Source organism: Saccostrea echinata, unplaced genomic scaffold, assembly GCF_033153115.1.
Source record: "Saccostrea echinata isolate AGI-Se365-2 ecotype Australia unplaced genomic scaffold, CSIRO_AGI_Sech_v1 ptg000032l, whole genome shotgun sequence".
In the NCBI taxonomy this organism is placed as follows: Eukaryota; Metazoa; Mollusca; class Bivalvia; order Ostreida; family Ostreidae; genus Saccostrea; species Saccostrea echinata.
This window is the reverse complement of record NW_026889781.1, coordinates 5462989-5475351: the sequence shown is the minus strand read 5'-3', so window position 1 is coordinate 5475351 and position 12363 is coordinate 5462989. Positions and strand designations below refer to the sequence as shown.

Genomic DNA, 12363 nt, shown 5'->3' with positions numbered 1-12363 from the left:
TATGCAGTACGTATCAGAACAGTAAATATTTCGGAGACAGTTGAACTGACCTTAAAGTCGGATGCAGTGCTGATCTAGATCGGTAAAGGTTAAAATTATACTTCTACTTACTAAAATTTTGTGATTGAAATCTCTCTGAAACATATCTTACATTTTGACAAACGTTTCTGTATAAATTCGTGAGCAAACAAGCCGATTGAAAAGTTTTTCTGTGCGATTTCTGTAACTCGCATCCATGTTGTTTACGTTAGTTTGTCGGAGTCTGCAACCACGTGACTTTCGTTGCCATCGGTGGGCGGAGCGTGGATGCGTGAATTGAATTTGTCTATATTCTGGATTATTTATTTGCTGTTTGTGGACTCGTATCCGAGCTCTCAGTGTAGTGCTTGTTTCTCCGAGTAAAATTCCTTACACCAGGACATGTTATAACATAGATTACGTTCTTTGTTTCGCAAGACATATCTGCATTGGAACCATAAATTTGCTATTTCCCTCATACCCATTCCATAACTGTATAATATAATTATTGCTGTTTTTGAGGTCAATACGATGATTTAGCCACCTGAGGAGTACAATATTCACCGAGTCCGAAGGGCTCATCGTATTGACTGAAAAAACAGCAATAATTGTTTTTTTTTTTTTATGATTCAATGATTAAATGATGCAAACTCATTAAGCAGTTCATCCCATCTTACTTGTTTACATATGCTGAAGTCCTAGTTAAACGCAATGAGAGAAGCAGGGTTAAATGAACATTACCAGTCGTATTAATTTGGCATTTTTTAAAATCTACGTTAGTTGCTATGAAAAAAAAAATAATGTCAGGCTCTTTGATAGGATCGATTTTGAAAGGGGGCATTATCAGAAAAAAATAACAGTTGGAAACAAAATCTTTGACTAGCCCCACTAAAAGAGAATTCTTTTAAAACTTCATATTTTGTTTTGGGGTTGGGGATTGAGGTCCATTAAAGGGGGATGGGTAGCCTTTCAATGAATATTTTCAGTCCAAATTAAAAGTAAAAATTTACGTTAAGAAAATTTTTTTTTTTGGGGGGGGGGGGGGTCCCATGCACCCCCCAACAACCACCCCGTCCCCAAATTATATATTTTTCCTAACATTATGCTCACCTAAGTGAAAATCGGTAGCAAGTGAAATAGTTTTCCGAAACTATTTGTATCAATTTGGAATTTCTCAATCTAGTTTTAGAGCAATGTAGAGAAAATAAATCCTTATAAACACCTGGAAGGTCACGTGCAGGTGAATATAAAAATTTATTTTCACTACATTATTGGATCTCAGCTAATCAGCGAGATTTGAATTATCCAATCATATAATATAATATAATATAATATAATATAATATAATATAATATAATATAATATAATATATATATATATATAACTGCGCTTAGTGCTTAGTGAAGAAATATTACCATAAAAATCACAGAGAAATTCAATTTATAAGGATACTAACTTCCGCCCTAACCCGGGGTTGAACTCTCGACCTAGCTAGACCGCTCGGCCATCTAGGCAAGTAATACACGGTCACTGAGAATGGAAGACTTAGTGAGATACAGCTATTTGGACATTAGTTTTATTAGAGGATCGTTACCGATACACATTTTAATGATATCACTTTTATTTATAAAGTACATTTAATGTATAATAAATCTTAAACTAATATAACGGCCCTTAGTGAAGAAATATTAATATTAATATAGAGAGCACAGAGAAATTCATTTATAAGGATACTCACTTCCGCCCCAACCCGGGGTTGAACTCTCGACCTACGGAATCTGTCTCCTAGCAGTACAGGAACAGCGCGCTAGACCGCTCGGCAATCTACGCAAGTCAAAAAACTTGCTTTCGATGCCGAGGTAATTCTTGGGGCGCCGCCCAACACTACACGGTCATTGAGAATGGAATGATAATATAAATATAAAATTGATCGTTTAATAATCTTATCTTTGCATGTATATAATTGAATATTATAGGCTTTGTTAGGTATGTTTTCATTAAAAAAATGATCTGGTAATATTAGCCTTTTAAAGAATTAGACATATATGAAAGAGAGTTTTGTCTATAAACCTCAGTTACATGTAACCTTTGCTTGATTACTATCAACAATGTTAGAATCTCATTTCCATTTCACAATCTACTGAAGAGGACACCTGTTTTAATTAATATTTCTTTACTGCTGTAGATGCCTTTTTTTACGCGAATACTTAATATCGCGAAATGACTCACACACGTTAATTCCCAGATGGTTTGTTTATCATAATATTTTACACGTATTCAAGAAATGTACAAATAAAATCGAGAAATTTTTTTTCGAGGAGATAAAAAATCCTAGCATTTATTTAGGATCCTACACAGGGAAAAGTGGCTCGCATGATTTTCACATGATTTTCTTTTTATATAAAAATTATGTGAAAATCATGTGAAAATCATATGAATATTTTTTCATGTAAAAATCATGCGAATTGGTTTGTATGATATTCGCATAATTTTTACATAATTTTCATGTGAATTTTTTTTCGTGCAATATATATGCGATTTGGTCTTCGTGTAAAATTCATATGAAAATTATGCAATATTCATATAATAATTGTGTATTATTCATATGAAAGGTAAAAACAATTCGAGTGTAAGATCTTCATTTTCTTTCATTGACTCTTTTTCATTAAAATTTTACAAACTCTTTATAGAGATGTTCAAACTTCTAACAATAGTCTTTGTTGTTAAACCCCAATACAATTCTAACAGAACCACAAGTTTGAGACTGCATCACACCAGGTAAAATTAAAGGCAAAAACCTAAAAATCTAAGTTAAAACTTTATAAATTAGATAAAAGGATAAGATAAGCCTACAATGTTGAATTCTTTGCTCAAGATTCTTAATAATATTGAAGGGTGATGGCATAAAGTTTACACGTTGAACATCAGGGAAAATCTACGATTTCTTCATATTTAAGAAATTTGACATTTGCTTCATTTAAACAAAAAATGAGACTCAAAAAATACATACAAACATATTTATCCAAACTGTGTCTGTGTGTCTTTTGTCTGTGTGTGTGTGTGTGTGTGACCATTGTCTGATATGAATTCTATACAGCAAAATAATACTCTTCTATAAATTAGCATACTATTTCAATGTCCATAATATTTTTTTTCATTTGTATAGTTTTTTTCACAATCATATATGTAAAATTTCAAGTTTTACAGTTTAAAAGAAAATCTTCAATATTATGTGTGAACAAATATAGTTCATTTTACTGTCAAACATCACTGTAAATTGAATAAGAAGGTACAAAGTATACAAAATAAGACAATAACATCAAGCAATCCATAGAAATTTAAGGAATAAAAGTTTTATGATATATACCTGTACATGTATATCAATGTTGTTGAACAAATGTACTGCCTGTGTTAATATTCACCAATAATTCTTTTACAAAATTGATGCTCTGAAAACATCTTTTCCCAATATCTACACTCTTGGGACTATCTGGAGTCAATGAAAGTCAATGTCAAAAGGTCAAAATGAATGGTAAGCAGGGCAAGTCCTTGTCATAAGAAATGAAAAATATAAAAGCCCCAGCACCAACTATTCAAAAGTTATGGCAAAGTTAAAGTTTTTCAAATGTAGGTCAAACTCCAAGGTCAAAAAAATTGTTGGTATCCACAGGAAGGTCTCGTCACAAGAAAATTTGAAAGCCGTAGTACTAACTGCTCGAAAGATATGGCCAAGGTTAAAGTTTCAAAAAAGTAGGTCAAACTCTAAAGTCAAGGTCAACAAGATGTGTTTGTGAAACACTGATGCCCCCATATGGCAGCTTATGGCAAAGGTTAAAGTTTCTTCACATGCAAGTTAAAATCCAGGCCAAAAGATAAGAAATGTTGATACCCAAAGAAGGGTCTTGTCTCGAGGAATACACCTGTGAAATTTGAAAGACCTAGATACAACTGTTCAGAAGTTATGGCCAAGGTTAAAGTTTTTCAAATAAAAGTCAAACGTCAAGGTCAAAGTCAAAGTGGTTGGTACCCAAAGGAAGATCTTGTCACAAGAATTACATATGTGAAGTATGAAAGCCCTAGCACCAACCATTTAAAAGTTATGGCCAAGGTTAAAGTTTTTCAAAAGTAGGTCAAACTCCTAGGTCAAGGTCAAAGGGTCAAAGTGGTTGGTACCCAAAGGAAGGTCTTGTCACAAGGATTACATATGTGAAGTATGAAAGCCCTAGCATCAACCATTCAAAAGTTATGGCCAAGGTTAAAGTTTTTCAAAAGTAGGTCAAACTCCTAGGTCAAGGTCCAAAAGGTCAAAGTGGTGGTTGATATCCAAAGGAAGGTCTTGTCGCAAGGATTACATATGTGAAGTATGAAAGCCCTAGCTCCAACCATTCAAAAGTTATGGCCAAGGTTAATGTTTTTCAAAAGTAGGTCAAACTCCTAGGTCAATGTCAAAGGGTCAAAGTGGTTGATATCCAAAGGAAGGTCTTGTCACAAGGAATACACAAGTGAAGTTTGAAACCCTAAGCACCAACTGTTCAAAAGTAATGGCCAAGGTTAAAGTTTTTCAAAAGTAGGTCAAACTCCAAGGTCAAGGTCAAAAGGTCAAAGTTGTTGGTATCCAAAGGAAGGCCTTGCCACAAAAAATACACATGTGAAGTTTGAAACCCCAAGCACCAACTGTTCAGAAGTTATGGCCAAGGTTAAAGTCTCATAAAATTTTGCAAAAGTAGGTCAAACTCCAAGGTCAAGGTCAAAAGGTCAAAAATGATGGTACCCAAAGAAAGGTCTTGTCACAAGGAATACACATGTGAAATATGAAAGTCATAGCTCCAACCAATCAAAAGTTATGGACAAGGTTAAAGTTGACAACAGACAAACAGACAAACAGATAAACAGACAAACAGACAGACAGGACAAAAACAATATACCCCCGGGATCTTTCGATCCGGGGGCATTCAAACATTTACACCCATGGAAAGGTCTTGTCATGATAAATATACATATGAAATATGAAAGCCCTAGCACCAACTGTTCAAAATTTATGTCCAAGGTTAAAGTTGGGTAAATTTTTGCAAAAGTGGGTCGTCCAAGGTCAAGAGGTCAAATATGTTGGTACACAAGGGAGGGTCTTGTCACAAGAAATACATATGTGAAATATGAAAGCCATAGCTCCAACCAATCAAAAGTTATGACCAAGGTCAAAGTTTTGCGATCAGACATACATATGGATGGGGACAGGGCAAAAACTATATACCCCCGAATCTTCAATTACAGGGGCATAATCATTTTACAACAGATCAACTGAACACAGCTGCACTACATTAATCAAAATATTTACATCTGGGATTGGCAAAACTGAATCTGTTTAAAAAATAAACAACTTTTCTCTGATGTTTCCAAAATTTCTTTCTCACATCTTTCATCTCTTGCTCAACACGCACACTCACCAAACCATCTTTCACACGACACCCCTCACTCAGACAGTCATGCACCAAACAAATAATACTCAAAATCTTTGAAACAGGAACCACTACAAAATCTTGTGTAATAGCAACTCTCTCCAAGGCTATATCATTCAGTCTTGAGTTGTTCAATGGTGTTACTCTGAAGATCTATGCCAGGTGAAAATGTATGCCTTCAGCAGTTGATATGAGCCATCCCTCTTCAAATAACCCAAATTCTTCCTACATTTTTTATGAAAATTAAGATATCAAAGCCAAATTCGTAACCAACCAGAAACTATAAGTAAAGTTCTCTTCAAGGAGAACGAAGTATTCAAAGTATTGGTCTTGAAATGTTGACTATTTGAATAACAGCTGTAATTATTTTAGGAATTCCTACATAAAAATATATCATATTATGATTATGTCTGACTGGGAAAAATCTTTTGAATAATACATAATTTTCAACTTTTACCAATCCTAATTTTTTTCAACACTGTCTTTTTGTTACCTTATTGTCATCTACTTTGTGTAAAATGGAGGCTCCTTTGTTGACCAGCTGTTCTGATTGGGTCTTTATGGAATAAAATTTGCTTCGTTTGGCCCCAGTGAAATCAATATCATTGAAAATCAATGACAACATGTGAACGGTTTCGTCATCAATGAACTCCCACACCAACGATCCATTTTGCCTCTCCATTGCCTTTATTAGCTTTATAGTGGTAGAGGTTGACTCGTCAGGTAGTGCCAAAAACTGCCTCCCTCTTTACAGGCAGCTGTACTTTGAACAGACCCTGATGCTTGCAGCCTATGAATAATCATAATGCAAAAATGAAATTATAAATCAAATAAACTGTATGAAATCTTCAAAGCAAGAATTGTGGCATCAATTCAAGTTCAACTTTTTCAACAGTCGAGTCTCATCTACTAAGATTTACTTAGCGGTATTTAAATATTACAATTTTTCCATTTCTAATTGTTTTTATGGTTTCATATTTCAATGATTTTAGCTTTTAAAAATTAATGTAAGTCCACATTTCGAACTTAGGCAAATGGCTTGTATATATGTCTAAACATTGTTAATGAATCCCTTGGAAGTCAATTAAGTTACTGTAAATGTGTGCAATTAGGGTTGCATTACACATTTGGAGTGGACCATCCCTGATCAGCTGTCGCACTTTTTTCAGTAGCCTGCTGACCATTTACTTTACTTAAATAATGAAATTAAGTTTCTGTGTAAATGTTTACAAGTAGATAATGTGCAATATAAAAAAAGTTATAGGAGAAATTTAGTTTACTTTTAAGCAAATGCAAATTAATGTAAGTTCTCACCATTCCTCTCCATTAGGGAAATAGCCACCTGTTATGACATGGTTAAGTATCTCCATTTCAGCAAAAGCACTAGCTGTATCTCTGCTCCTGGCATGTAAATTTGGCCCCCCAAAGACTCCAACCCAGGCTCATCCCTGGCAGGCCTTTCACCTGTCACTTTCAGGGCATGGCACGGCACCAAATGTAACGGGAGAGGAGAAAAATGCAGCGGACCAGACCGGGATTCGAACCCGGGCCCCCTGAATCTCCAGTCAGGTTCTCTACCAACTGAGCTATCTGGCCACCGGCGGTCAAACTCGTCTGACCGCCACACTTATATAAAGATATAGCATTGGTAGTAATTTTTCTAAGTTCAGTTTTCTCACGTGAGCAAGAGGTTAGGAAATTGGACATAGTCAAAATTCAGTATTACAGGTAGAACCGCCAAAGAATTACTAGTCTCATTTCCTCATGTGAGCATTTCTAATGCTCACGTGAGGAAATACAATACTTTGTCACTCTATGTGGTCCAAGCTTTTACAAGCCTTCATTACAATTGCCCATGTGTTAACTATTAATGCTTCCTGATGATAGCATCACAAATAATTGGGGGCCAGGCAGGAATTTCTTAATTTCTTGAGCTTCTAATCTTCATCCCATCAATTTGCAAATGCTTTCCTCTACCTAAACAACCTGTTGTGTCCCCCACAGTTGCTTAAAACTAGGGCAGTATCCAATGAGGGGAGCCAGTCAGGATTTGTGCGCGCTTTCAGAGCAGTTCAAAATTTCAATCCAAAATGTTTGTGAGGGACATGAAAGTATATACCGGTAGATTTATACAGTAAAGAAGTGAAATATGCTTTGGTAAATACATGTCATCACCATATTGAACTGGATGTCAACATTTTAAAAGTTACAAATGCATCTTATGTCCATGAGATGAGGAAGTATTAAAGATCAATTACGAATAACCATGCAGCCACAATGAAAAAGAACTGTAATATATATTTAGGAAAATTTCAAAGATTTGCTGGTACTAAAGTATGCTGAGAAAAAGGTAAGTGCATGCATGGGCTTTACAATCCCCCTCTCATTTCAGATTACTAATTATAAAACATAGTATGTTTGTGTGTTAATTATTAATTAATACTATAATTTAGATAGAAATGCAGTATGTTATCAGTAATCACAGTTTAATATATGAACATGAATTTACATCATTACATAATGTAATTAATGTTTATATAATTATAGTTCTGAATATAGCATGTATAGGATCAAACATAAAATCCTTAATGTATTGCAAATTCTCTATAGATTCTTTTAAGAACTATAAATATGGTAAGTTAGATTAGGTCAAAGTGTACATAACAGGTCAGTGCAGTAATCTATAATTTATCTATAATAAGATAAGTTGCTTAATATTGATGCATACGATTTTTATATTGACTGGCCTTTCATGACCAATTGAACCATGAAAAATATAATAACTATAAATTCAAATTTTTTGCAGATAAAAGTTGCTGATCGAAGGATCTGCAGATTAACCCCGGCCCCTTACATACAGATGGAGTTGAGAAGTTGGCACTCATTTAAAGGAAATGCAAGGAAAAGGAACTTGATGAAATGATTAAGATTCTTATGACTGCTGGAATATTTATTTCATACCCAAGTATGATTGCCACGCATTCAGGAATTGGAAAAAAATCTACATAGCCTGACATATCAGAAACAACTTTAATCCATCTAGTGCAGTCCAAAACTGTTGACTGGACATTTACAGTGGATGTTCTAGTGTAAATCTACTGGAAATCTAACTTTCTGATAATTTATACAATAATGTGTATTGTACATAATTAACTAATTATACATGTATAATTAAGATTAATACAGAGAAATGTGTTCAATGTAGTATATACTAGTTGTTCATTTAATTTAATTTTAATTTTCATTTCATTTTAAGTTTGAAAAATGAAGAACACTGAACATTTATGCATGTATTTACATGTTGCTCAAGAATATTTAAAATGTTCAATATTATTGACAAATCATATTTTAAATATACATGTATATATTATATTTGTAATCTAAATTTTATTCTATTGTTGTTTGTTCAAGTGAGCAATTGTTGCACATGAGACTAATGAGCCTCATGTGAGCAATATTCTAGGTGAGCAAAATGATTCCTCACATGAGCAAAAAATGCTCATGTGCAGAATCTTGCTCATGTGAGCATTTCACCTAATTTGCATGTTAAATTGCACATGAGACTCACATGAGCAACTCACGTGAGGAAATCTGGTTAGTCCTCACGTGAGCTGCTCATGAGCAAATTGTGAGAATGGTTTGGTATGGGAGCCATATTGAGCCAATGTGGTTGGGAGGTAAATGGGAGTATGCTGGTCATATGCTTCTCATTTGCCTCCCATTCCTTCACCAGCTGGAGGAACCAAGTCAGACAGAAGGTAACTTAATTAGATACGACAATTTATTTAACTATGTACATATAGCATTCATAAAAATAAAAGTAATATCCTTTGAAAAATAATTGGGATGCAGATTATCGTGATAAATGCGGTATTTTTGATATTCGGTTCAATTCATAAATAGTATATGTATCAATTATATATGTATATATATTTTTACCTATGTATATACTGTATTTCAGCTGGTCACTCCAGAAAAAAATGTGGAGGGGATGCCTCTGAAGGCACTGCAGAGGTACCTCTACAGTGCCTTCTGGGTATGTCCATCTCTCATGGATGAAAAGACAAACTTTAAAGTGACCCTTGCCCTGGTAAGATTTCATTTCATTTTATGCAGAAAAAGCAGTAAATAAATTGACATCATTCGGCACATTTATAATCTAAAATCAATTTTTCTTTTACTTTACCAATATGTTCTTCTCAGGACCAGATAGAATTTGTGAAATTCACAGTGCATTCTGCTTGCTGATGTTTTTATTTCTTCACTTTGTTTACAGAGAGCATTCCCCGACGGGCACAAGTTGTTTAAGAAAAGTTCCGGTGCAACCTCCATTGACTTCTGGAGGGCGTTCAGGAAGAACATTGATGCTATGGTAAGGTTTCTGCTCACCCATACCAAATGTTAAATTTTATTCTGATCACCTGTCAACATTGTCTGTCAGTCTGTCCATGTTTTTGTCAACTTGAAACAATTGTGGATTCCTTCAGAAGCACCTTGCCAAGTGCAATCAACTTATCACAAAGCATATATGGATAAAAGGGGTACATTAAATTTGCAATCTTTCAAGGGGAGATAATTAAGAAAGAGCGAAAAAAAATTAATTGGAATTTAGAAAATCTCAGCAAAATTCACTAGGCCAGAGAAGGTGAAATTTTTATGAAGCCTTCCTGACGAAGTGCAGATTCAAATTTATTCAAATCATGGCACAGAGGGTAGGGTGGGGCTAGGGTAGGGGGATCAAAGTTTAACATGGGAATGTTATATTGAGAAGAGTTTTTTAAAAATCTTTTCAAGAAAGGTAAAGCTATGAGAAGTCACTCATATTATGAAATATTTAATGATCCTTTTGTAAATAGTGGTCCCTGGGGGAGGGGGGTCAACATCTTACAAAAAGGAACATAAGAAGACCTGATTGGCATTTTCATATATTATTTTCTATTGGAGAAACTTTGGATATCCATTTCACGCAAAGATAAGTATGACCAGACAATGTATAATTTTTTTAACTGAAAACATTTTGGCAAGTTCATGGCCACATTTATGTAAGAAATGATTTTAATTTTTGAAGATTCATGAGGACATGAACTACGACGCTTCATGCCGGCATATTCTAACGCTTTCTCATGAATATGCCAGTGTGAAGCGTTGTAGTTCATATACCTCATGAATTTTCAAAAATTGAATCCATTTCTTATATTTACATTATTTTTCTGATGAGTTGCCACAAATTACGCCATTTAACTGTCATTTTTATGCCCCTTCATGAATATGTCCAGGGCATATAGTGTTTGTCATGTCCATCTTCCGTCCTTCTCTCTGTCTTTTATAATATGGTATTATGACATAACAATGAAGATATTCATGCTCATCCATGGTAGTTCATGAGAAAATGAACAGTCTTCTAATTTGCAAAGAATCTCAAGGAAAAATATTTGGAAATGTAAATATACAAAATTGTGTAGGAACTTTAAATATACATACCACTACATGTTGTATGATACAGCAATTGAAGTAGCATTAAGACAGAATTCTCATGCAGTAAGCAATTTTATATTTTATTTTTTATTTTGCAGATGAAACAGTCTCCAGAACGATGGGTTGCACTGGAACAGAGAATTGTTAAAAAAATTGAAGCTTCCAATAAAGAAGATTGAAAAAAAAAAAAAAAACACAGTGTTTGTTGTGATTGTTCCATATGTATGATCATACAATTATTGCAATGAAGAGAAACACGGGATATAAATTTAATACCATTAGAAAAAATAATTGTCTATCTTAAGTGAGAATCTCAAGTAAAATGAAATGACATAATTCAGAAAATCATCCAATGAATGTGCATACAATTTTTCGCATGAATATCGTGCGAATTTTAAATCGTATAAAATTTATATGAGAATTATGTCAAAATCACATAAAGTTTTCGCATAAATTTCATGCGATTTGTTTTTCGTCTCTTTTTCATGCGAAGAATTTACATGAAATTCATGCGAATTTCATATAAAATTTATGCGAGCCACTTTTGCCTGTGTATAGTATATAATTCAAACCTCAAGATTCTGGGAATAACCAGCTACAATATATACCATCACCTTGACACGTTGCCATCAGGGTTAAATTCCAAAAAGTGTGACATATCATGAAAGAATGAGTATTGTATGTAATTGTTTACTAAACATTTACCGCTTGTTTTTTTTTTTCTAATTTAGGGTTGAAGGAAGTGAATCCTGAAGTATGTCGCTGATATCAGGTAATTTACTGTCATATGGATACTTAAACTTTAAATTTTGAAACCGGGGAGAAAAATTGGTTAAATGAATAATCATGCATCATTAATGAAATATAAATCCCAATATTTTATTTTCTTCAAAATTCAAGTTTTGATTTGTTGACGTGGTAGAGTTTTAACTAGAGCATGCGACATAAAACCCGCGGTAATGTATGATTTTCCCAACATTTCGCATATTTTGATGTCAAGGATCAAAAGAGGTAAAGAAAAAACCGCAAGGGATAAGTAATATCCCAGTCATATAAGATAAACAATTGGCCATACTGTCCGAGAGAACAATGAAGGAGAAAATGGGTACATCCCTGCGTTTCTGATCTACTTACACCCAAATGCCTCCAAACAATAAACTATTGAGAAGAGAAATAATGGAGGAGAGAAAATGTTAAGACCTCAATGAATATGACTCACGAAAAATTTGGTATAGAAACATGGGACAAAGAGTAATTACGTCTGACCTAAAAGTTATGTTGAGCGAAGAAATAGAAGATAAAAGTGTGAATACTCTTTCCCGTAATGTGACCTTGAGCAAACAAAATAGCAAAGAAATAAGAGACCAAAGAAGGGCAGTGTGATTGATGTACTTGTCTGGGATATCCTATGATG

General features: G+C 34.0%; 1 protein-coding gene and 1 pseudogene across 1 annotated transcript; one reads left to right on the top strand and one right to left on the bottom strand.

The window, feature by feature from the left end:
* Positions 1-5320: 5320 nt before the first annotated feature.
* LOC133197878 (uncharacterized) lies at positions 5321-7331 on the bottom strand (annotated as a pseudogene).
* Positions 7332-9118: 1787 nt separating this feature from the next.
* On the top strand, positions 9119-11128 carry LOC133197877 (uncharacterized). Its single transcript, XM_061334060.1, has 4 exons — positions 9119-9232; positions 9436-9564; positions 9751-9846; positions 11048-11128. Exons 1-4 carry the CDS (start codon positions 9119-9121, stop codon positions 11126-11128), a joined length of 420 nt encoding a protein of 139 aa, XP_061190044.1.
* The last annotated feature ends 1235 nt before the right edge of the window (positions 11129-12363 follow it).

Coding starts and splice junctions, on each gene's coding strand:
- LOC133197877 (XM_061334060.1), top strand. CDS start 9,119: ATGGGAGCCATATTGAGCCAATGTGGTTGGGAGGTAAATGGGAGTATG. Junction 9,565..9,750: donor TTAAAGTGACCCTTGCCCTG/GTAAGATTTCAT, acceptor CTTTGTTTACAG/AGAGCATTCCCCGACGGGCA. Junction 9,847..11,047: donor GGAAGAACATTGATGCTATG/GTAAGGTTTCTG, acceptor TTTATTTTGCAG/ATGAAACAGTCTCCAGAACG.